Source organism: Lacerta agilis, chromosome 17, assembly GCF_009819535.1.
Source record: "Lacerta agilis isolate rLacAgi1 chromosome 17, rLacAgi1.pri, whole genome shotgun sequence".
NCBI classification, from domain to species: Eukaryota; Metazoa; Chordata; class Lepidosauria; order Squamata; family Lacertidae; genus Lacerta; species Lacerta agilis.
Window position 1 is genome coordinate 17,720,229 of NC_046328.1, and position 25,832 is coordinate 17,746,060.

General features: G+C 46.2%; 1 protein-coding gene across 1 annotated transcript; it reads right to left on the minus strand.

Annotated features, from left to right (window-relative positions):
- Window positions 1-1,951: 1,951 nt before the first annotated feature.
- On the minus strand, window positions 1,952-17,556 carry NIPSNAP1 (nipsnap homolog 1). The gene is made up of 10 exons (XM_033135819.1): window positions 17,398-17,556; window positions 15,226-15,353; window positions 12,201-12,246; window positions 10,523-10,617; window positions 9,327-9,397; window positions 7,118-7,258; window positions 6,227-6,258; window positions 5,167-5,261; window positions 3,736-3,819; window positions 1,952-2,469 (listed from the first exon to the last, which is right to left on the minus strand). Exons 1-10 carry the CDS (start codon window positions 17,496-17,498, stop codon window positions 2,405-2,407), a joined length of 858 nt encoding a protein of 285 aa, XP_032991710.1. The 5' UTR covers window positions 17,499-17,556; the 3' UTR covers window positions 1,952-2,404.
- Between the last annotated feature and the right edge of the window lie 8,276 nt (window positions 17,557-25,832).

Genomic DNA, 25,832 nt, shown 5'->3' on the forward strand with positions numbered 1-25,832 from the left:
ATCACAAGTACCATTCCTTGTTGTATTTCCATGGTGAAGGGAATGGTAACTCAAAATGTTAGGAATCTCACTGATACACACATAATGGGTGTATATCGTACATTACCCCACCTTCCAGATGGAGATTCAGGAACTTATGAGAACATGGTTCAAATTGTTTCCCCCGGTGATACAGTTGTATATACTGGAGTTATGAATGAGAATCGAGGCTCAGAAACAGAAGCATAATTATGCAATCTGTTTCTCAGCTCGAAAAGGGGGGAAAAGTTCGGTATTTCATGGGTCTGGAGGAGAGGAAATTTTACTCAGCCCCACAATGGACAATCAATACACACTGCCACACACACAGTAGTATATTAAATATTTTATTACATGAGCAGCTAGGCTGTTTAACATGGTCCCTAGGCAGAAGAGCACTTAAAATATGAACAAGCACAGCCTCACTATGCTACCCAGAGATGGGTAACTGGTCAAGAGAAAAGATGCATTGTGCCAATGAGAGGACCTTGTCTCTCTCCACCTCCTCTCTTAACTCACAGCTGGGCGACCACATTTAAACCACCAGGGATTTTTTGGTCTGTGCGCGTATAGAGAGACCAAGTTAAGCAGGCCAGGAGGAGGACACTTTTGGCATTCCAGAGGCTGCAGAACTACAACTTCCAGTAAGCATGGCCAGCGTGACCATGGGAGTTGTAGTTCAGCAACATCCAGCAGGTTATAAAGGTTCCCCACACCCAAACTACACATTCATTACATTCCTGAGAACACTACCCTGTTGTGCATTATAGTCGTACCTCGGAAGTTGAACGGAAACCGTTCCGGAAGTCCATTTGACTTCCAAAACGTTTGGAAACCAAGACGCGGCTTCTGATTGGTTGCAGGAAGCTCCTGCAGCCAATTGGAAGCTGCGGAAGCCCCATCAGATGTTCGGGTTCCAAAGAATGTTCGCAAACCGGAACATGCACTTCCAGGTGTGCGGCGTTCGGGAGCCAAAACGTTTGACTTGCAAGGCGTTCGACTTCCAAGGTACGACTGTACAGTCATACCTTGGTTGTCAAATGCCCTGGAAATGGGACGTTTTGGCTCCCGAACAATCGAAATCTGGAAGTGACTGTTCCGATTTCCAAACATTCTTTCAGAACCCAAACATCTGACAGGGCTTCCGCGGCTTCCGATTGGCTGCAGGAGCTTCCTGCAGCCAATTGGAAGCCGTGATTTGGAAGTCGAACACTTTGGAAGTCGAACGGAATTCCGGAACGGATTCCATTCTGACTTCCAAGGTACAACTGTATTTCCTTTTAGAAAGGTTTGGAGGCTGCCTTTGCAGTGATTAAAAAGGCTATTCCAAGGATAAGAACTGTTGCAGGGTGGGGAGAGGGGAGAGAACAGATATTTCCTTTGTAATCCAACAATGCCTGGTTAGGTGCCATTCACACCTTAAAGGGCTATGCCAGGGGTGGCCAACTTCCAAGAGACTGCGATCTACTCACAGAGTTAAAAACTGGCAGTGATCTACCCCCTTTTTGTTGAGCTTTTTTTTTTTTAGGAAGGAAAGCCCTGTTTTGGGGGGTTCACGTAAACGTTGTTGAGCTTCTTTAGGGAAGAGGAAAGCAACACTGAGCTTTTTTTAGGAAGGAAAGCCCTATTTTTGGTGGTTCAGGTCATTTTAGGGGTGCAGGGCAAAGGTGTTGTGCTTTTTTAGGGGAGCCAAAGTTTTTTAGCTTCTTTGGGGGGAGCCACTGATCTACCAGTGATCTACCACAGACGTCCAGTGATCTACCGGTAGATCACGATCTACCTGTTGGACATGCCTGGGCTATGCTATTACTTTAAACCTTCATGGGCCCCCCAATGATTTCTGGGAGCTGTAGTTTGTTGAGAACTTAGGAAGATCCCCTATTCCCCTCCCAGCACAACAATTCCTAGATCGGTTTAATAATCAATCCCTTCCCCCAGGGAACTCTGGGAACTGTAGTTCTAGGAGAGGGACAGGGGCCTCCTAACAACTCTCAGGATAATTGTGTGTGCCACAACAAACAACAGCCAGCACCCTCTAAGCAGCTTCATCCAGAGAATCATCAGCCTCTGGAACAAGCCAGACTGGGTCGTCCATCTTCTATGGCAACACATCAAGCCTCCAAGCTTCCCATTCAGAGTCAAAAAGATGAGCTCAGCAGGATTCCGACACACTTTCTGGAAACCAAGAAGCTGGGAGGAAAAGGGGGGGGGGGAGGAAGGCAAGGAGATGGGTCTCCACACAAAGCAGCAAGAGAAGATAGGGGGCAGGCGAGGGGTGAAGAGAAGGTCAGAAAAGAGTGCAGAGAGGATCCGGGCAGAGAAAAACACAGCCAGCTCAATTTCTTTCTGCGTGTTTGGTGCGGAGAGAGGGCGCCTGGCGACAGCATCATTGCAAGGGGGAGATCTTCAAGGGGATCATGATTCGCGATTCCATGCTCCGGATCAGAGGCACTGCAAAAGGAAAACCCGGTGGTCACTCGGCAAGGACACAGAGCAGAGGATCCTGCCCGTCACTGCCCCCTCCACCCTCACCCTCAACAGGGAGCCCCACACAAGCTCTCTGGTTCAAGGACACCAATACCGAGCACTGACAATCCATAGAAGGAAGGACTTCTCCAAGGACTGAGTTCTCCCAGGGGTAATGCCAGGGTGGGCATTGGGAGCAGGCCAGCAGGAACTCACAAGGCGTCAGTGAAGTTAACTCTTCGAAGAGACAAAACGGCTCAGGCCTAGTGAGCACAGCAAGGCTTGCCCTGATGAGGCAGTTGCGAAGACTGAAGGTCCCCACCATAGCTGTCACCTTTCCCTTTTTTGGCGGGAAATTCCCTTATTCCAGTGCCGTTTCCCATTGCAAAAAAGGGGAAAGTTGACAGCTATGGCCGTTTCCCCAATGCAAAAAAAAAAAAAAGGAAGGTTGACAGCTCTGGTCCCCACAGCTCGCTAAGTCTCCTCTTCTCTCAGGTCCCTCCCAAACAACCTGAGAATTCTCTGCCTTGTCTGTCTTTGCTATGCTCTCTTCATGCCTCTTTTGGTTCTGGGAGAGCAGGGAAGAGGAAAGCTGGTTGCAACAGGAGGGAGAGACTTCCTGGCTTCTCTCTGCCTCTTGGCCCTCCTCCTCTCCAGCCTCCTCTCCTGCCTGATTCTGGACTGCTCTCTGCCACAGACTCTCCCTCCTCACTAAACCCAGTTACTTCTTCAGCTTCTGACACCTCCTCCTTCCAGTTTGCTTCCTCTTCTCCCTCTGACCAGCTGACTGTCCACAAGGGCAAAAGCAAGTCACCTGGTGCCAGGTGATTGACAAGTGGGATGGCCACGCCGCCTGTCAAACTTGGAGGAGGGTGGAGGAGATAAGGATTCAGCCCAGTGGCCAGATCTAGTCCCGCACCCCTGGTGTGAGGCTACACCTGGATAGGCAACTCCTGAATTTCATATTCAAGCTCAAAAGAAGAATTTTGGAAATGGGACCCTAAGGATTAGGGGGAGGCAAAGTTTTTTTCCTGCAGAGGATGTTCAGAAAAACAGCTTCTTTAAGTGCCAGGGAGTCTGTGGATGCAGGAGAGATCAGCCGAGGCAGAGAGTGCAAAATGAGTGCCCTCATCTCTGTCTCATTCCCAGAGCCTGTCATTGGTTCTGGGCTGGCTCCCCCTACTGCTGGTCTCCTGCCTTGCAAGCCATCAGCCCTGAGTACCAGCCACCACTATGAAAAAGGTGTCTCACCTGTATAGTAAACGTTCTCATCCCACCCTCGCTTTCTCCAGGCAGCGTTCCTCGTCTCCTCTCGAGACTGCAGGTCCCTGTAGGCTAGAACGACAGCAAACCACTACATCACGGGAAAGCTCATCAACGTGGGAAGCATTTTGGCTGCTGCATAAAGTGGTTGACTCATGTTAAGCAGCAGAAAAAGCTAATGCAGTCTTGCCCAAAGGTGGAAATTACAGGAAATGCCTATGATTGAGGAGTGGCAGACGAAAATGATGGAATATGCGGAACTTGCAAAACTGACTGGTGGGATCCGAAACCAGGATGAATCAAAATTCCGAAAAGACTAAAAGGAGTAAATTTATTGATTATATAAGATTTAACTGTGGAAGTTTGAAGACACTAGCAGGATTGGACTGACTCTACGACATTGTGGAAGGTTTAAACTGAGAAACTGTGTGTTTATATTGGACTAGAAAACTTGCTGATGTGAAGGGGGGAAGTCAAAGCTCGGCAGAGCAAGATTTATTGTTATAGGTTTATAATGTTTATAATTTGTTCCGTTTGTTTAATTGGGAAAATATAATAAAAATTACTGTAAAAAAAGAGAGAGAGAGAGAAAGCTAATGCAGTCTTGGCAGACCACAAGCTTAACATGAGTCAACAGTGTGATGCAGCAGCAAAAAAAAGAAAAGAAAAAGCTAACACTATTCTAGGCACCATCAAGAGTATAGTGTCCAGACCAAGAGAAGTCATAGTACCACTCTATTCTGCCTTGGTCAGACCACACCTGGAGTACAGTTCTGGGCACCACAATTTAAGAAGGATGTTGACAAGCTGGAAAGAGGGCAGAGAAGGGCAATCAAGACATGAACAAGGGTCTGGGAACCCAAGCCCTATGAGGAACAGTTGAGGGGAACTGGGTATGTCTAGAGCAGGCTGAGAGGAGATATGAAAGCCATCTTCAAAAATCTCAAGGTGGCAGGGGGGGGAGGTGTCACATGGAAGAAGGAACAAGCTCTGGAGGGCAGGACGCGAATCAATGGCTTCAAGTTACAAGAAAGGAGATTCCAGCTAAACATCAGGAAGAACTTTCTGACAGTTAAGAGGTGTTTGACAGTGGAATGGTCTCCCTCAGGAGATTGTGGACTCTCCTTCCTTGGAGATTTTTAAGCAGAGGTTGGATGGCCATCTGTCATGGATGCTTTAGCTGAGATTCCTGCATGGCGGGGGGTGGGGGTTGGACTTGATGGCCCTTGGGGGTCCCTTCTATACGATTCTCTGTTTCTATGAAATGTAGAGAAGGGCAGGCAATTCAGGGGTAACCCAATGGAGCTCATGGCCACAGGCTTTTTGGGAGGGGTGCAGGGCTGTCTCCCCCCCCCCAAGACCCTCTGGATCTTTTGGACTACAACACTTTTCATCAGCCCCATTTGGGCAGCCACCTACCCCACAAGTGGTGCACGATGTACAGCTCCCCGATCTGTGAGAAGAAGCCGCCCACAGCTTCCTGGTTCTCTTGGCGATATTTAATGGCCCGTGCCCTGTTCACCAATCAAGGGAGAGAGCAAGACGCAAGCAAGGAATAAATGAATCGCTATCATTGGCCATTTCTGCCCTACCCAAAGAGATAACGGCAAACCTGCACTTGCCCCACAACTTCAGGGACGTAGCCCTCCAGAGGTTATGGGCCTACAACTCCCAGCCAGCAGCACAACATGGCCCCAAGTGAGGGATGTTGGGAGCTATAGTACAACAGCATGGCCCCCCCCACAGACTCCCCAGCTATGCAATGGGTGCATTGCCTCCTTCACAGTGTGCATAAAAATGCATGCAGCACAGAAAGCAATGTACAAAAACAATGCCTTAAGGGGAAGTGGCAAAACTGCCTCTTTCACTTTTACCTAACAAGCAAAGTCTATGTATTAGTAGAAATGAGCACTGAAAAGCTGGTGTGTGTGTGTGTATATATATGTATGTATATATGTGTGTGTGTATACATATGTGTGTGTGTGTGTGTGTATATATATGTGTGTGTGTGTGTGTGTGTGTGTGTGTATATATATATATATGCAAGTACATAGAAACCAGTATTTCCAAAAATCTCTAAGCAGTAAAAAAACAAACAAACAACCCACATATGTAGCGAAATGAACTTAAGTTTGGGAAAAACAAGGAACTGAAATTGACACATCCACCACTATTTGTGGAAGCTCAAAGCTGGCTTCATGAGGACAGGTTTGGTTTTTTGCTGCTTATATCTGCACCCCTGACCATGTCTACTAAGAGGCACGTCCCACTAAATTCAGTGGGGCCTACTCCCAAGGAAGCAAGGTTAAGCTTTCAGCCTTAGAAAACTTTTTTCTGCTGAAAAGGGCAATGGAAGCTACTCCTCCCTGTAAGGTCTTGTAAGGCAGCTCCACCTCCACCAGCTCCACCAGCAGCTCCACCTCCCTTAAATGATCTTTTGGATAAAGGCACATTCAAGGTATTTGAAAAATCCACTTACCAGTTATTTCCCCACTCAATCATGGTCCCAGGCTGAAAGCAAAAGGGAGAAATGGTGTGCACAGCTTGTAGTCATGATTGCAAAACTTCAGGGAAAGCTCTCTCGAAGAGTTGTGGTGAGCTTCCCAAGCTCAATCTTTGGGGTATATCTATATATAGCTTCATCTATTCAGGAAACGGAAGTGGTGCTTCAGAAACCTACTAAAGGGCGGGAAACTACAAGGATGAAGCAGTTGGAGGGAATGACTCATTGTTTCAGTTGTCTCTACACTAATGCACAGTGTATGGGAAACAAGCAAGTCGAATTTGAGCTTTGAATACACGATGGAAAATATGACCTAATAGGCATTACTAAAACCTGGTGGGATGAGACTCATGACTGGAATGTAGAAATTGAGGGGTATAACCTATTCAAAAGGAATAGACCAAACAGGAAGAGGAGAGGAGATGCATTGTACGTAAAGGATATGTACACTTGTGAAAAGATCCATGACCTGGAGCACGGAAGGCAGATTGAGAGTATATGGGTAAAAACTGTAGCAGAGCGAAACAACAGTGACCTTCCAATGAGGGGTCTGCTATAGACCTCCAAGCCAGACTGAAGACTTGGATGATGCCTTCCTAGAGCAGATTACCAAACATTCAAAATGGAGGGATGCAGTAGTCATAGGAGACTTCAAGTATTCCAATACCGGTTAGAACTCAAATTCTGCTAAGAACGCAAGGTCCAACAAACTCCTCAATTGCCTCGCTGACCATATGCTTTCCCAGAAAGGCATCAGATGACCTGAGGGCCCGTGTAGGTTTCATATTGGCAGAAATGTTCCAGGAGATATTAGTATCCTGATCCGTAACATCCGCCCCCTCCCCAAAATTCACTCCCAGAACTCACTTTCAGCTTGTATGTCCTCAGTTCATAGATATTGGGCCCAGGCCGTGGCAAAGGCTCATTCCAAAAGCTGAACTCCAACAGCAGCTGGTTTCTTCGGGACAACAGCATTTTGCTCCTCTCCTTCCGGAATTCCAAGTACTCCTGAAGAGCGGGAAAGATCAGAAGGGTCACTTGGGCACTTAGCTGTGGGCTTTCAGTACTTTCCATGGTGAGGGGGGGCATGATCCAAGAGAGTGGGCTAGTGTTGTGCTGTGTAAGCATAGGATTTGGTTCTGATATTCTTTCAAGCGAGTTTCTCGTCCTCATTGACCTGAAAGTCATATGTTGACAGTACTTACAGTACCAGTAGTAATGTACGGAAGTGAGAGCTGGACCATAAAGAAGGCTGATCGCCGTAGAATTGATGCTTTTGAATTATGGTGCTGGAGGAGACTCTTGAGAGTCCCGTGGACTGCAAGAAGATCAAACCTATCCATTCTCAAAGAAATCAGCCCTGAGTGCTCACTAGAAGGACAGATCCTGAAGTTGAGGCTCCAGTACTTTGGCCACCTCATGAGAAGAGAAGAATCCCTAGAAAAGACCCTGATGTTGGGAAAGATGGAGGGCACAAGGAGAAGGGGACGACAGAGGATGAGATGGTTGGACAGTGTTCTTGAAGCTACTAACATGAGTTTGGCCAAACTGCGAGAGGCAGTGAAGGATAGGCGTGCCTGGCGTGCTCTGGTCCATGGGGTCACGAAGAGTCGGACACGACTGAACGACTGAACAACAACAACACTTACATGTCGGATCGTTATTGTTTGGGTTATCCCAGCCACAATTTGAAGGTGACCCGGAAACTGCAACTAATCCAGAATGCGGCAGCTAGACAGGTGACTGAGAGTGGCTGCCGAGACCGTGTAACACCGGTCCCGAAAGACCTACATTGGCTCCCAGAACATTTCCGAGCACAATTCAAAGTGTTGGTGCTGACCTTTAAAGCCCTAAACAGCTTCAGCCCAGTATACCTGAAGGAGCGTCTCCACCCCCCATTGTTCAGCCCGGACACTGAGGTCCAGCTCTGAGGGCCTGTTGGCAGTTCCCTCCCTTCAAGAAGTGAGGTTATAGGGAACCAGGTGGAGGGCCTTCTCGGTAGTGGCGCCTGCCCTGTGGAACGCCCGGCCCTCCCATCAGATTCAAGGAAATAAACCTGACTTTTAGAAGACATCTGAAGGCAGCCCTGTATTGGGACATTTTAAATTACTGATGTTTTATTGTGCTTTTAATTCTGTTGGGAGCTGCCCAGAGTGTCTGGGGAAACCCAGCCAGATGGGCGGGGTATAAATAATAAATTATTATGGTTAGCCAGGGACTTGAACCAGGGGTCAGAGGCACAAGCCTAACACTCTACCCAGAGGGGAATCAATGTCGTAGGGCCACAACTCAGTGGTAGAGCATCTGCTATGTATGCAGAAGGTCCCAGGTCCAATCCCCAACATCTCCATGTTAGGCTGAGAAACTCCCTGTCTGAAAGCCTGGAGAGCTGCTGCCAGTCAGAGTATACAACACTAAGACCAAATGCCTGACTCAGTGCAAGGCAACCTTCCTATGTTGGCATGTTCCAGATGTCCCATCCCTCGAGGGCCATGGTGGCTGGGCTGATGGGAGTTGGGGACCCCCAACACCTGGAAGGCATCGCCTTGGCTACCCAACTGTGCCATTAAGATTGTCGCTGGATCTTTGCTACAGAGACCAGCTAGCCAGATGTGGCCTGGGAGTGGCACTGCCGGCTTGCCAGCGGTGTTGGGATTTCATTCCTCCACCGCTGCAGATGTGTGATTCTTTTCCTCACATGTCTTTGTTGACATTCCACAGCGTTGGAGTCATGAGAACGGAAGTTCATTTTACACTGTTCCGTTATGTTGTGCTATTGCATTTTCTGTTCTCTCTCGGACAAGGAGGAGAGAGGAGCCGTGATTTCTTTGTTCTGTAACACTTGATCTTGTACATAATAAATTAGCTTGGAATTCTACACCTCAAGTCCAGCTTCTGCTTTGAACTCTGCTATGTTTGTGTGTGCATATATCTTCGGATATATGTCGCAGTAGCGACTTGGGACAGAAGAGTGATGAATCATCCCGAGGGGCACTTTGGAGGGAAAGACGCAGTTCCCTGGCGTTTCCCCAACAAGCAGTACATCTGGAGAAAAAGAGAGACCTGTGCTTGGTACCTGGTTCTGTTTCAGCTTGTTCATGCAGTCCACGAGGGCCGGGTAGCCACCGGTGAATCGCCAGAGGTGCACTAGGACAAGGAGAGGAGAGCCTCAAATCTTTACAAGCCCAAACAAAGTGACAGGCCAGAAACCCCAGCTGAAAGCTAACACCCACATGGCTCACTGCTAGAGCATCTGTTCTGCATGCAGAAGGCGGTTGTGATGGATCAAGTCCTGAAATTCCCTTTTTATTGGGAGGAGGGAGGGCTGAATCTTGAGGGCCTCCTTAGGGAATTCACACAGCATCTAGTAATTGTGGGTGTACTGCTCTTGCACATGGAGTCTCTGCTTCTCAATTTGTGTTGTATTATTTCATGCACTGTGGCTTGCCGTTGTTTTATTGATTGTAGTTTAGAAATTATTTATTGGATTTCTGTTTAATTTTTATATGCTGATATTATTATTCTATACTATCCTAAGGATTGCTGAATGTTACTTTGTTTGATGTAGGTTACTTATTTTAAAGTTATGTTTTATTATCACATTTTTGTATTGCATTCGATTGTTATAATAAGGTGTACATTCTTTGTTTCTTCAGCTTGTAAACCGCCTTGAGTATTGTAAGATAGAAAGACGGTATACAAATTAAAAGTGATGATGATGATGATGAAGAAGGTTCTGATCAGAGGCAGTGGCTAACCGATTGCGGATTTGTTTTTTAAAAAAAGATGACAGAGGGGGAGAAAGGGCTGAATCACTACGGCTCCCTGAGTCGTGGGACGTGGGTGGCGCTGTGGGTTAAACCACAGAGCCTAGGGCTTGTTGATCAGAAGGTCGGCAGTTCGAATCCCCACGACGGGGTGAGCTCCCGTTGCTTGGTCCCTGCTCCTGCCAACCTAGCAGTTCGAAAGCACACCAGTGCAAGTAGATAAATAGGTACCATTCCGGCGGGAGGGTAAGTGGTGTTTCTGTGCACTGCTCTGGTTCGCCAGAAGCAGCTTAGTCATGCTGGCCACATGACCCAGAAGCTGTACGCCGGCTCCCTCGGCCAGTAACGCGAGATGAGCACCGCAACCCCAGAGTCGTCCGTGACTGGACCTAATGGTCAGGGGTCCCTTTACCCTTTATCTTTACCCCAAGTCGTATGCAATGATGTCAAGGCAGAACTCGAAGGCCCCTAAACCCACCCTGCATGGTTGGCCCTGCCCCCTCACCTGCCTGGTCCTGTTCACCGTACCAAGTGTTCCAGTTGCCAACCAGGTCGCAGGGGTAGTCCGAGTCCGAGTGCAGCTTTGGAAGTACCTGCTCCCTGCAGAGCAGACATGGAATCGACAGGCAAGGTGGGTACAGCCAAGGCTCACATTTATTATTAGCAGCAATTATTAATAACAATACCTATGGCATCAACTTAGTCCACATTTGTCCCCTCAACCACTACGATCGTCAGAACTGGCACTGTTACAAGTACCACATAATGCCTGCTCCACATTTGTAAAAACTAAATGTTTTTGTGTGGCGGCACCTACACTTTTGGGTTTTTTAAAAAATGGTTTTCAGTTTTATACATTTCAATAATTTTACAATCATTTTAACATTTCAAAACTCGACTTCCTCCCCTCCCTTTCTGCGGTTGCTTAAATTACCCCCCACACACTTTAAACATATACTCTTATAAAACTGCAGGTTATTACAATAATCCTGCCAATGTTCTTATTATCTGTTTGTAAATATTCAATAAACCATTTCCATTCTTTTATAAAAAGTTTGTTATCTTGATTTCTTATTCTTCCTAGTAAGTTTTGCCATTTCTGCATATTCCGTTTTTGTACCCATTCTTCTTTCTCTGGGACTTCTTCTTTCCATTTTTGGGACGAGTAACATTCTTGCCACTGTAGTCGCATACATGAATAAATTTCTACAAAGTTTGGGTAGTTCTGTCCCTATAATTCCCCAAAGCACCTACACTTTGGAACTCCCTGCCTGTTGATATCAGGTAGGTGCCTTAACAGGAGGACCTAGCATTATGAAAAGTTGAAAAGCATCTCTCCCCCCCCACACACAATTTAATACACCTCTAGCTATTGTTGTTGTTTATTGGATTTTAAATTATGTTCCTCCTTACACACATCCCCTGCCTCTAAAAACAAGGCTGAGAACACACTATACTTTTAAATAAATGCTGTATTTATTTATTTTTAAAGGAAAACTTGGCGGGTGTTGGGGAGCAGAATGCAGTATCTGGAAAGGACAGGATGGATGGAATGGAGTGTCTGGGGGCCCAGAAATGGAAAGAAGATAAAGTCCCTACCAGAGAAGAATGGCAGGTGAAGCTGATGGACGATGCCGGAATGGCTAAAATGACTGGAAGAATCAGAAATGAGGAAGAACAAAATTTTAATAAGGAATGGGGAAAATTTGTAACTTATCTTAAAGACCACCATAAACAGTTAAAAATCATTAGTAGGATTGGAATATCACTTGTAGTTTAAGGGTGAATTCTGGACATAAATGGAACAGGTAAAAAAGATTTGGATCATCATAAAAGATGCCAGAGGAAATGATTAATAATAGGGACCCACAAAGGGGAGGATGGAAGTCCAGGAGATTCCTTGGAATCTTGTCTTTATGATTTACGCTTGATATATCTCTGTAAAATTTTAATTTGAAAAAAACCCTAATAAATAAATAAATAAATATTTTAAAAGGAATGTGAGTCTCTGGGAAAATGGAGTAGGAACTGGACGGCTCCCTGAACACTGCAGCAAAATTCCCGCTTGTGGAATTTTATTATTGAATTATTGTCATTAAGCCTTTTAACAAATTATTGTCATTAGGCCTTTTAAATAACCTCTCTCCTCAATCTCAGAATTCCTGACAGTGGGAGATACTTACGTCAGGCTGTTATAGGCATCCAGGCACTCAGGTTTCACATTGTGGACTGAAATGACAAAGAAAACAGTTCCGTTTGGCTTAGCATCAAACGCAAAACAAGAGGAAGAGTGGAGGAATGAACTGAGCTTGCAGGAAAACAGTCTCCTTTGAACAGCACCAACTTTTGTTCCCCTGGTGAGCTAGCAGGGAAATTCGTGGCTGCCCCACAGCACTACAGAAAGTGTTCTGCACCAAAGAAATAATACAGTGGTACCTTGCAAGACTATAGGGACCCAGGTGGCGCTGTGGGTTAAACCACAGAGCCTAGGGCTTGCTGATCAGAAGGTCGGCGGTTCAAATCCTGCCACGGGGTGAGCTCCTGTTGCTCGGTCCCAGCTCCTAACCACCTAGCAGTTCGAAAGCACGTCAAAGTACAAGTAGATAAATAGGGACCGCTCCAGCGGGAAGGTAAACGGTGTTTCCGTGGTTCGCCAGAAGCGGCTTTGTCATGTTGGCCACATGACCCGGAAGCTGTCTGTGGACAAATGCCGGCTCCCTCGGCCTATAGAGCGAGGTGAGCGCCGCAACCCCAGAGTTGGACACGACTGGACCTGATGGTCAGGGGTCCTCTTTACCTTTACCTTGCAAGACAAATGCCTCGCTAGACGAAAAACTCACTAGACGAAAGGCATTCGCTAACGAAAGGGTGACTCGCAAGACGAATTTTCCTATGGCCGTGACTCGCAAAATGAAATTTCCGCTATACGACAACACTCGCGGAATGAATTAATTTCATCTTGCGAGGCACCACTGTAATACATTTCCTGAAGCAACAAGTATTCTGTCCAGATAAAAGACATATCAAGAATCCAGTCTATTCTCAAATTCTCAAGTAACGGCAACAGGCTGTTTTCATTTTTGAAATGGAATACTAGAACTGTAGAGATGGAAGGCACCCCAAGGGTCATCTAGTCCAACCCCCTGCGAGATAGGAATCATGGCTAAAGAATCTGACAGATGGCAATCCTACCCTTGTTTAAAAACCTCCAATGAAGGAGAGGCCACTACCTTCTAAGGGAGCCCTTTCCACTGTCAAACAACTCAAAAGTTCTTCTGAACTTCAGAATCTCCTTTCTTGTTGTTTGAATCCATTGGTTCGGGTCCTATCCCCCTGGAGCAGCAGAAAAACAGCTTGCTCCATGTGACAGCCCTTCAGATATTTGAAGATTATTTTGCGTGCATTATTCCTGCCTAACCAGCACACTTAATTCTGAACGTCTGTCTGTCTATTATTTGCATCTTGCACAGAATTTGGAACTTCTTGGAGGCAAGAAACAGATTTGGCGGTGGGAGGGTTGGTTTGAGTAAGTCTGCCATGGACGCTGATAGGAGATTGGTTGGAAGCAGGCAGCAAGAAGTCACTATATCACAGACAACAGAGACTGTCAATGTAGCTTCTGTAATCATGAGGTCGAGAAACTTGACTCGTTCCCCCCAAATCAATGCCTTAATATTAAGCGTTTTCTCCTTCATCCTTTTACAACACCTGGCATCCATTCATCTCCCATTTGAGATGCGACCATCAATTGAGACAGCCTCCCCAGATCCAGAGAAACATCTGGAGAGACTTAATTGGACTAGAGACTTTCATATGCATTATAAACCTCTTCTAAGCAGCGGCTCCAGCTATAAGCTGCCGCTATGCTGTTTCCAAGAAATAACACGCCAGCTGCCATTGCTGTTGGTTATTGTACAGTCGTGCCTTGGAAGCCGAACAGAATCCGTTCCGGAAGTCCGTTCGACTTCCAAAACGTTCGGCAACCAAGGCACGGCTTCCGATTGGCTGTAGGAGCTTCCGGCATGCAACCGGAAGCCACGGAAGATGCGTCGGACGTTCGGCTTCCAAAGAACGTTTGCAAACCGGAACACTCACTTCCAGGTTCGTGACGTTTGGGAGCCAAAATGTTCAACTGGCAAGGCGTTCGGCTTCCAAGGTACGACTGTATTTTGAATTATGTTTCTTATATGTGAAAAAGCAAAATAATAATTTAAAAAAATATATATTAAAAAGTTTTCAATAAGCTAAAGTTCTGCACCAAGAAGGTTCCATGGCTTATGCAAAGAATGGAAGGCTCTTCGTCGATCACCCACCTCTCCACGCTGCTCTGCTGAATATATAGACATTCAAACTAGGTTTATCCAACCCATCTTATATAAGTTTCCTGGGCATTTAGAACACAACATCTCCCTATCACTACAGGACGAGAGCCCAGAAGTCACATATTCAGTTGCCAGATTTTGCGCTGCCATGATAGATATCCAACGAAGAATAGTCTATACTACAATTCAATCCATATTGCTGTGTTAATTGATCTTTTAATTTTTCTTATAAATTTTTACTCACCCATTACCTATGCTTAATTAAGTATTCTATGTATATGTTTAAATCTACGTTTGGTTCTTATTCCCATATATTTAACAATTATTCGCTTAGATTCATGTTGTTCAGTCGTTCAGTCGTGTCCGACTCTTCGTGACCCCATGGACCAGAGCACGCCAGGCACCCCTATCCTTCACTGCCTCCTGCAGTTTGGCCAAACTCATGTTAGTAGCTTCGAGAACACTGTGCAACCATCTCATCCTCTGTCGTCCCCTTCTCCTTGTGCCCTCCATCTTTCCCAACATCAGGGTCTTTTCTAGGGAGTCTTCTCTTCTCATGAGGTGGCCAAAGTACTGGAGCCTCAACTTCAGGATCTGTCCTTCTAGTGAGCACTCAGGGCCGATTTCCTTGAGAATCATACTGCTATTCTATTAGATTCATACTGCTATGCTATTTATTTAGATGTTTTGCTTATGCTGGTCTATGACGGTAATAAAATAAATGCTCTGCTGAACAGAAGACAGGAAATCTGCTGCTGCTGCTGCTGCCAACAGTCCTTATCTGTGGACCAGCCCTTTGCCCTCACCCGTGCAGAAAGCAACACAGAGTCTTACGACCAGAGCAGAGGGGAAAGGAAGCTTAGGGGCAAAGAGGATGGCGGCTCACACTGTATCTTGTACAGGTGGTTGGTCTCTTTCTTTGACAGGAGGTTGGAATGAGCGTCCTTTCGGGGGTCCACTTTGTGGACGAAGAGGGAACGGAACCAGCTGCTTTCGTGGTCTTTGGAGTAGTCCCTGAAAGAAAACGCAGGTTTCAGAGAAGGCAACCCACAAAAGGAAAGAGGTGGTGGCAGCCTTCGCAGCAAAACATCTGGACCAGGTTTCTGAATTGCTACTTGCCTGGTGGCCTATGGCGAGTGAGAAATGACCTCCAGGCGACCAAGGAAGAGGACAAATGTCGATTCATTACTTCTCAAAGGACAATAATGAGTTTCAGTCCCTATAATTTGCATAAATCAGCATAAGGGTTCTGAAGCAGGCAGCCTTCCTTGTTTAAGTTGTTGTGTTGTGGATAATTCTGCATCAGTTTGCATGGGTTCTTAAAAAAAAGGAGCTGGTGGAGGACAAATGGAGCATTTTGCAGCTTGGAAAACTATCCTACTGGTTTACTTTAGTTTTGCATACCAGCTTGCTCCAAGCTTCATCCCCAGCTGTAAAATGGGAACAGCCGGAAACATTTTTGTTCAGGCAAGCCTATCTAGACATGCAGAATGTCAGCATCTTGTTTTAATCTGCTTTTTACCTTATTGTTGATTTTAAAATTATTTTCAAACAGTTGCTTTAAACTTTCTTTTAACGGACATTTTAACGTTTTGCTCTTTTTTGCAAACTGCTTTGAGTTGTTATTTCAATCCATCGGTATATAAATCTTGTGAAATAGAGTGAAATGTGAATCAGGACAGACCCCACATTTCACCTCTACCCCCCCCCAAAAAAAATCTAGGAGATGGAGAATAATAATACAGAACTACCTCACAAGGTTGTTTGTTTGGATAACTGATATGAAAGGGAAGTTTATGGTACAAATATGGTTACCAGTATATAGAAATTCTGATCAAGCTTCTCTCTCTTAAGCTCTCCCCACGTAAAAATGAAATATCTATCTGCAAAATAAAAAATGAACGGCTTCTCTCGAACACAGCTCTACCGAGCAACGGGTACCATTCCAGTGCAGCCAATGTTATGGATCTAATATTTTGCTCTTATCTAAGATGGCAACTAGATAAATAAAGAGAGGGAGGGAGAGAGACCCTTTCTTTGCAGCCAAGACCTTTGCACCAATGCTGGTCATTCATTAACTTCAGAAAATGGATGGTAAACAATCCATCAGGGAGGCACGGCTAACTCAACAGGATACCCACTGGCCCCTTCAGGGGCTGTGACTATGTGAACATGGGCACCAATGTTCCCCAACCTGGTGCCCTCCAGCCATAAGATGCTGGGGTTGGTGGCAGCTGGAGTCCAAAACTGCTGGAAGGCACCAAGTTGGAGAAGACTGACCTGTTAGCCAAGGGCTCGTAGCTAATCTCTAGTCCAAAATTCCAACTTTCCAAATAATTTGTTACTTACAGCGCAAGTCCATCTACTCAGACAAAAATCCTGCTAGATTCAGTGGGGCTTAGTTGTAGGTCAATGGGATTAGCTTTGAAGTTTAAGGCATCATAGAATCTTAAGAGTTGGTAGGGACCCAAGAGGAATCTAGTTCAACCCCCTGCAATGCAGGAACCTCTGCCATGACAGACAGAAGAGGGAAAGGAGAGAAGACTCTCAAAACTTGCAAGAATCAAGCAAATGAGTACTGTACAGTATTTTAAAACAGAAAGTGTTGCATCCAACAAAGTCAAGCAGGCCGACTGAAGTTCATGGCACTAGGTTAAGTAACGTCCATTCATTTCAATGGGCCTCCTATGAGTAGGACCCCAACGTTGGATAGGACCCCAAAGTCCACTGTGTTTTAAGAACACCAGGTGGCAAAATCCGCTCCTGTCGCTCCCAGCGCCAGGCCTCAGTCACCAGCCCTCCAAGAGCGCAAAGTGAAAACGATCTTTTTCCTTCCTCCTGAGTTTGTTGCGGGCCTTGGTTGCGATCCTAAGGCAGGCTTCATCTTTCTCTCCCCCCCCCCCACCTCGCCTCCTCTTTGCTGGAGATTAACCCTTTGCCACCCAGGGAGCGCCCGTGGCGCAGGCAGAGGCGCAAGACTTTGGGCATGGAGAGGTGCGCAAGGCGGCATCGGGGGAGGGCTCCGGGTGGGGAGGAGAGGGGAGGGCAAGCTGCTCACCGGCCCCCGCCGCTGCCGCGGGCCAGGCCAGGGTCTCCGCCCCGCAGTGCCGCCAGCAGCAGCAAGCGCCGCGCCGGCATCCCGCACGCCCACGTCGCCATCTTCGCTCTCGCCCGCGGCTCCAGCAAGACCCGACCGAGAGGAGGGAAGAGGAGGCGCCGCCGCCGCCGCAGCGACGCTTTGGGGCGGATCTAGGTGCTCCGATGCGGCACCCCCCTCCCCTCCCCCGGCGTGGGAGGGACCCCCTGGGGTCTAGTTACAGCCGCAAGGGGGCGTCAGCGGCCGGCAGCCTTCATGCGGACTAGCCACCCGACGCTATCCCTTTAAAGCGCGTTCGAAGGGCAGGCTTTCCCGCAAGGGATTCTGGGCCGTGTAGTTCACCCCTCGCAGAATTGTCAATTGCCGGCCGCCCTTAACAAACTACAGCGCCCAGAATTCCTTGGGCGGGGAAAAATACTTCGAAGGTTGCAGCGTTTGGGGTTTTTAAGGCGACAGAAGTTTGCAAAATTATGCATGGCACTCGGGGAAAGCTGTTCTCCTGTGAGTTCAACAGTATTCTTGGTGTCTTAGCTTCACGGGTTTTAAACTTTGTCCCAAGGACTTCTGAGCTTTCTGGTGTTTTGTCGGTGCTTAAAGTAACTGGTTATCCGCCAACAAACAAAATTCCAGCTAGTTTGAGGGACGGTTTGCCTGCTTGGGAAAGCTGATCTCATAACGCTAGCACTCATCATCATCAATATTTATATATTGCTTAATACGCAAAACCCCTGATATAGAAAAACAGGGGTGATTGGCTTTTGCTGTCCAACTTCCCAAGGGACTACTGAGTCCCCTAAGTCCATGATCCGCCAGAGATGAATGGATGGAGGCACAGAAGAAACATTTCATCTCTTTTAAGGGTTTGCATTTTGGCGTGAAAATGCATTCTGAAGGAAATCAGTCCTGAGTGCTCACTGGAAGGACTGATCCTGAAGCTGAGGCTCCAATACTTTGGCCACCTCATGAGAAGAGAAGACTCCCTGGAAAAGACCCTGATGCTGGGAAAGATTGAGGGTACAAGGAGAAAGGGACTACAGAAGATGAGATGGTTGGACAGTGTTCTTGAAGCTCCCAACATGAGTCAGACCAAACTGTGGGAGGCAGTGAACATGAGTCTGACCAAACTGTGGGAGGCAGTGAAAGAAAGGCGTGCCTGGCGTTTTCTGGTCCATGGGGTCATGAAGAGTCGGACACGAATGAACAACAACATTTTGGCGTGGAGAAGGAGGGCATCCTTTCTACAAACGGTCAGAAATTACATCTCACATGAAGTGGGATTGCTGTGGCTCAGGGAGGCCAAGGTGTGCTATTCCTGAATATTCAGCAAGTTTTACATTGTTCCAGGCACAGTTTACACAAAACATTAGCATCTGATAAGACAATCAGGATGCCAGCATACATCCCTGGATGCAGAGCATCTGGGCAAACAATGACAATACAGAGGAGGTTCATAGATATAGGAGAGGAATCCCTTCAGAAACTTCTCCTGATTGCTATCTGCCTACCTGTCCTCAAGCAAGGGGGATTAAGGAAGCAGAGGAAATATTGAGAGTCTTTAGCAGAAGATGAGCAATTAAACAGTCCTGAGATGGTATGTTTGATGTTGTTGGCAGGGCCGTCTTAACCATTGAGCCTAGTGGAGCAAGGCGCCAGGGCGCAATGGCCTGGAGGTCATCTCCGCCCTCCAGTTCCGCTGGCAGCGCCCGCCGGCAACGCCCTCCGGCTGCCCGGCCGCGCCGCGCCCTCCGGTTGCCCAGCAGAGCACAGGAGCGCGAGCTGGCCAGCCGCGCCGCACCCTCCGGCTGCCTGGCGGAGCGCGAGTTCGCTGGCCGCGCCATGGCGCCTGATATGCTTAAGACGGCCCTGGTTGTTGGGGCCAGTAATGGTGTTGTCCGGGTTTATGCGGCAGCAAAGTTGGCATCTGGGTTTATTGCAGGCTCTGGTACCAGTGTCATCTTCTAACATTGTGTATGCAATCAAATGGCAACAGTGCCCTTCAGCTCTCTATATTGGACAAACAGGCCAAACCCTACGCCAAAGGATAAATGGACAGACAGAGAAACCAGTAGGAGAACACTTCAATCTCCCAGGACATTCTGTTGCTGAATTGCAACTCATTACCAAACTTAAAACCATGGAGAGACCTGGTCTGAACAAAGACATTGGATTCTTATCTCATTATACATGACAAAGCTATTTTTAGCCATCTCACCCCTTGCCTTTTCCTGTAAGACCAATTGCAGTCATTAACAGTCTTCAACAGGTTTTCCACACCTATCAGCCAATCACCCATTCCCACCACCCTTCTGAGTAATACCCCTCCCCACTCCCTCACTATGTATAAGGGTCTGGTGACTTCGGTTTCAGTGTATCTGAAGAATTGTGCAATCACATGAAAGCTCATACCAAGAACAAACTTAAGTTGGTCTCTAAGGTGCTACTGGAAGCAATTTTTTATTTTTTATTTTGTTTTGACTATGGCAGACCAACACGGCTACCTACCTGTAGCTGCTTAAATACAGCATATGGGTCTTTAGGAGGTGTTTAAAACTTGCCACCGTTTTCTGCTTTGTGAGCAGCGTGTGGAAGAGTTTACAGTGTTTTGCACTGTGCTGCGCCAGTGTAATCGTTTTTCTTTTTGTCTGCCTCGTTAAAATCAATAAATTTATCCTAAAAGAAGAAGAGGATTTGCCGCTTGAGGGTGACAGAGCCTTTTGATCCACCTTACTTTTGCAAACCTAAGGGTCCAGTGTGAGACTGAATACCTCCAGCAAAACACCGGCAAATCAGGAGGCAAGAAAAGATGGCTATTCAATAATTATAACAGAAATACATAGCAAAGGCCCCCAAGAGCAGCTTACTGGTAATCTAATTCAAAATGTAATATAGCAATCACCAATAAACAACCCGATTCCAGTAATCCTCTGGAAATGAATTTTTAATCAAGCCTTATCCCAAGATTCTTATACACGTTTCCCAAGATTTATATACATATTTGTAAATCGTCTCATCTGAATCCTTTAAAAATGTCTAGCAACTTAATTATGTGTTTATTAAAAAGCCACCAATAAATACATTTTCTGGCTTCCTGCGGATTGAAATGTTCCAAGACAAAACACGAAAATCAGGACACGCAGTCATTGAGCTGGAGACAGGAGAAGGAAAAAACAGAAAAAGGAGTTAGGTCCAGCAATTGCATTTCAATTTAAACGGGAGCGAAAGGATGTCTGGGTGCAGAAAATAAAGTCTGACATTGACAAATCCACTCTTGGGCTTAATTCTTTTTCTATTCTCAGGGAAAAGAGAATTTCAATTGCTCTTGGCAAAGCTCCTGAAGAAAGTGAATTATGTCTATTCTTAAGGAAGGTGACCCACATTGAGAGATTGGCCAAAGAAACACAATGGGCGTCTCAGGGAAGAGCCTGATTTTGAAGAGATCGGTGCCCCTTCACAGAGCTCAGGCACCTCTGGAGAATTTAAGCTGCCGCCGGAAACTAAACTCTGCTAGTCTGAGGCTGCCATCCTGTATCCCAGTGGTGGGGAACCTCTGGGATGCGAGACTAGCTAGGCCTCTGACCCATAGGGCTAGCTAGGCTCTGGTCTGCAGGACTGACCAGCGCCACTAGGCCTCCCCATTTGGCCCCATTTAGTTAATAAAATCAACTAAACCAGGGTGGGAGACCTACATACCCTCCAACATTTCTCTGATGAAAACAGGGATGTCTTATTCCAGAATAATAATAACAATCAGTGCTTTTTTATGGGAGGACGCAGGGGTACACAAACCCCAAAACATTTTGTGAATCTAAGTTTGACCTCTTTGAGGGGCAGTATTTCAGTATGAATAGGAAAATGAGAGTACCCCTAAACATTATTTTTTAAGAAAAAAACACTAATAATAATAATAATTTTATTATTTGTACCCTGTCCATCTGACTCAATTGCCCTAGCCACTCTAGGTAGCTTTCAACATACATTAAAAAACAACATTTAACTTTTTTTTTTTTATTATTAAAAAAAACCCACCTTCCCTATACAGGGCTTCCTTTGGTTACTTATCTCCTTGGGAGTTCCATAACCCTGTACCGTCCAACTTTTCTCCAATGAAAATAGGGACGTCCTAAGGAAAAGCAGGTCATTCCGGGATCAAATCAGAAACCGGGACAGATTCTGTAAATCTGGGACAGTCCCTGGAAATTAGGGACACTTTGAGGATCTGGACCTAAGGTGCAGGGACCAAATGTGGCCCTCTAGCCCTCTTTATTCGGCCCTTTGAACGCCCCTCAGGCCACACCCCTCACTGATCCAGCTTTGTACCAGAAACCAGAGGTGGGGACCATCAGACCCAGGGGGACAACATGACCAGCCAAGCCTCTGTGTGTGGCCCTGGGACGCCCCCCCCCCCAGGCCACATCCCCTCCTGCACCCTGCTTGGGTGTTTGTGCTTCATTGGACTGTGTCCTTGAATTCTGATTGTGCCTCTTGCTTGAAGGAGAGAGAGAGTGTTGTGTGTGCATCCATGTGTGTGCGTAGAAACTAGCCCACAGTGCAAAGGCAAATTCAACATTGATTGCTCTGCCCACTGTTGCTCCTGGCCCCGCCCACCACTGGCATGTGGCCCCCAGAAGATTGTCCACAATAGAATGCGGCCCCCCGGCTGAAAAAAGGCTCTGCGCCCCCTATTAAAGCTTTCCACTTGCCTAACAATCAAATGTTGATGTCCTGAGACCCATACGTGCTTCTGGTTCTCATGCACAAAGCACAAAGTCATTTTTCTCTCTCTGAAAAAAAGGATTGTTTCGGTCCAGACAGAGCTTGCTCGGTAATAACGCTTAATATATTATATATGGATGAGAGCCAGGCACAGAGACTTGTGATCCGGTGGAGAAGACGGAAGTCTGGAAACATAAGCAAGTGAAGAAATAAAAAAGGAACAATTTTCTTTTTTCTTTTTTAAAGCCCTCAGCATTCTTTGGTATGGAGCATCATAGCAGGGCTACCAACACTTAATGGATAAGATGAATTGATTTTAAAAGGTGCCTCCAAGTAATTGAGCAGCAAATGTTTAACTACATTAAAAACACAGGGAGCAGCCTTGCACTGAGTCAGACCTATTGGTCCATCTAGCTCAGACTGGCAGCAGCTCTCCAGGATTACAGCCCTACTTGGAGATGCTGAGAACTGATTGATTTCATTGCATTTGATTTGTATCTTAGCTCTTTCTTCAAGGAGCTCAGGGTGACGTCCATGGTCACCCCCCCTCGTTTATTTTTTTTTAATATAAAATTTATTGGTATTTCCACACAAAACAACAAACAAAAAGCATACATTCTACATATAAAAACAAACACACCACAAAATACAAATAACAATCAAATAAAACTAATACATACCTATCACCCCACCAGAACACAGGAACACACCAATCTAATTATTATAGCCTTATTTCAAAGGCTTACTTAGGGGACTTCCTCACGTTCTCTCTTCTGCGTTCAATTCTAATTTACTTTAGTAACTTTGTAACTATTTTAACACTCATTCACCATTATTCTTAATCTTCCACTAACATATTATCTTATCTCTATCAACTTATTCATAACCATAACATCTAATATAAAAATCACAATCTTAACTTCTTATATACTATTTTAACCTAACATTGTAAAGCTATCGCCTATTATAGTCACTGATTTCACTTCAAATGTCCAACTTTTCACGTTGTTTCAAATTGTCTTTAAATTTCTTCCACTCTTCTTGCACCTTCTCCTCCCTCTGGTCTCGGAGTTTTGCGGTCAGTTCTGCAAGTTCCATAGGTCACCCCCCCTCGTTTAATCCCTACAACAACCATGCAAGGTAGGTTGGGCTGAGAGAGGCAGCGAATGGCCCCAGGTTCCCCCAGTGAGCTTCATGGCCAAGAGGGGATTCAAACCCTGGTCTCTCAGGTCTTACACTCTCTTAGGTCTGACACTCTAAGCACTACACCACACGGGCTCCCAGATTTAACCTGGAGCAACATTACTGCGTATAATTTAAGGGCCGGGCTTACGGCGTATATGGCACATGACGGCATCTCTCTGCCGGGAAGTTAATCACTGATTAGGATATTACAAATGGCTCACAGACAAGGCTTCAGTCTGCACCTTCAACGCTGTGCTGGCCAGCTTGCGGAAGTGAATGATGAAAGCCTTTAATACCTTTGACTCTGTAAATGACCCATAGTGACAATCGGCAAGATACAGCACCCACTTGGGAGGCTTAGCATGTGCTTTGAGGGAAATTGATCTCTTTGGAACAGCACGCTGGCTGGGTTTCAATAAAGCGTTTCCATTGCAGATGATCGATGGAGGAGCTATAGGCAAGTCACTGAAATAATTGGATCGATCGCCCTGCATCAGCCGTGGAGAACTGATTGCGAATTGCCCGAAAAGAACCTCACATGTTCAACCCTCTGACACTCATGCAAAATTCCCCATGTGTTTGTGCACTGAAGAGCCAGTGTGGTGTAGTGGTTAAGAGCAGTAGTCTCGTAATCTGGGGAACCAGGTTCGCGTCTCCACTCCTCCACATGCAGCTGCTGGGTGACCTTGGGCTAGTCACACTTCTTTGAAGTCTCTCAGCCCCACTCACAGAGTGTTTGTTGTGGGGGAGGAAGGGAAAGGAGAATGTTAGCCGCTTTGAGACTCCTTCGGGTAGTGAGAAAGCGGGATATAATAATAATAATATTTATTATTTGTACCCCGCCCATCTGGCTGGATTTCCCCAGCCACTCCCCAGCCATATCAAATCCAAATTCCTCCTCTTCTTCTTCTTAATAAGCTTGCTTGGAGATAAGAAATGATTAAATCAAGTGGGAGGAACCTCTGGCCCATGATACTACCGTAATTAGTCCTGCAAAGCTGTTTCAGCCACACTGAGCCCACTAGCTTAAATTGTCAAAAAGAGAGAGGTGTTAGCAGGTCTCAGGGATTATTGAAAACTGTTAAGTAGTGAGTGGACACAGCAGACCCAAGCAGCTCTTGTTTATTCTCAGGCTGGAACAGAAGTGAGCTGAAGGGCTCAGCAGCCTGCTTATATAGAACTCAGCTACAAAGCAACAGTAACAACTTTCTGTAGTTACCCAATCCCTGAACGTCACTTTTCAATCCCTCATTTGCATGTGCGGACCTGAGTGGAAACTGCAGCAGAATGAACTATATACACACACCCCTAGTGGCCTAGGGTGAGAACTTCAGTAGATAACAAAAACCAGATGCCCTTAGCTTGAATCCTTGAAACAACTGAAGCACTGGTGGCTTGGTTTGCTAAATAACATATGGTCCTCTGTACATGCTCAGAGGTGCTTTCAAGTTCAAGCAACCTAGAGTCAAGGCCACCACATTGATGCCACATAGGATGTGCCGCAGGTGTAAACACTACCCCAGTCCAGGTATCATAGTGTTGTAAGAATTTTAAGGTATTTTATTTATATATAATAATTGTTATTAATGTACCAAACAAATAAGGCCACATGTCTGAAAAACAGCACAGACAGGCCTCACTCCATTTTGACTCCCAACTGACCAAGTATTTCTTTGTTTCAGGAACAAAGGGAGGGGGGTTGCCCCTCCAGCTACTCAGCAGCCCTCTGCCTGAGTGATAATCTCTGGCATCCTGATATCTGAGTGTCAGACCAAAGGGTGTGATTAACTTGGCTGGGAAATAGGGAAATGTAAATATCTTTTGTTTCACTTGATGGGTTTTTGGTGGAGGGCCAGAGGAGACATGGGGGCAGGGTCCAAGATGCTCAGATCACTGCTACCAGACCCTCCCAATTTGTGATGTAATTCTAATGTATGGAGGGGTGGTCTTGAGCTGGAGGGGGGCAATTTCAAAAGTCTATATAGGAGCTTGCACGCCTTTGTTCGTGGTCTTTTGCTTGCAAGACACCCTGCTGCAGCAGTTTTCTAATAAAGGGCTATCACCTTGCTTTGGGAGATTTTGTATCGTCTCTATTTATTCATAAGTGCTCTTGAGAGGAGGGGAGCCCTACTAAGGCTCTCCCCTGGGTTCGTGGACTCCCTTCTGGGGTTGAACCTAATTTTTATTACAATAGGACTGATTTGTGACAGCTCAAACAAGGGAGTGTAATAAGAAAAAAATCTGCCCTTATTCCCTTATGGGGTACACAAGAGCCCTTGCAAAGTCCTTTGCAGGTTCTCCATTGGTAGGAGTGAAAAACAGAGGCCAACCAGAGAAGATTGAGAAGCAAAGCAGCTAGTAAGCTTGATCTTTATTGAAGCTGTTGCAACAACGGTGTTTCTCAGGGAAAAAGACCCAGAACAATGCAGGCAATGTCTTATAAAGACATTTCAAAATCCCTCCTGGAGTCTAGCCCACCCCCAGAAACATCATCCAAT

Coding starts and splice junctions, on each gene's coding strand:
- NIPSNAP1 (XM_033135819.1), bottom strand. CDS start 17,498: ATGGCGACGTGGGCGTGCGGGATGCCGGCGCGGCGCTTGCTGCTGCTG. Junction 9,398..10,522: donor CGGTGAACAGGACCAGGCAG/GTGAGGGGGCAG, acceptor TCCTTGTCCTAG/TGCACCTCTGGCGATTCACC. Junction 7,259..9,326: donor ACAAGCTGAAACAGAACCAG/GTACCAAGCACA, acceptor CCCGCTCTTCAG/GAGTACTTGGAATTCCGGAA.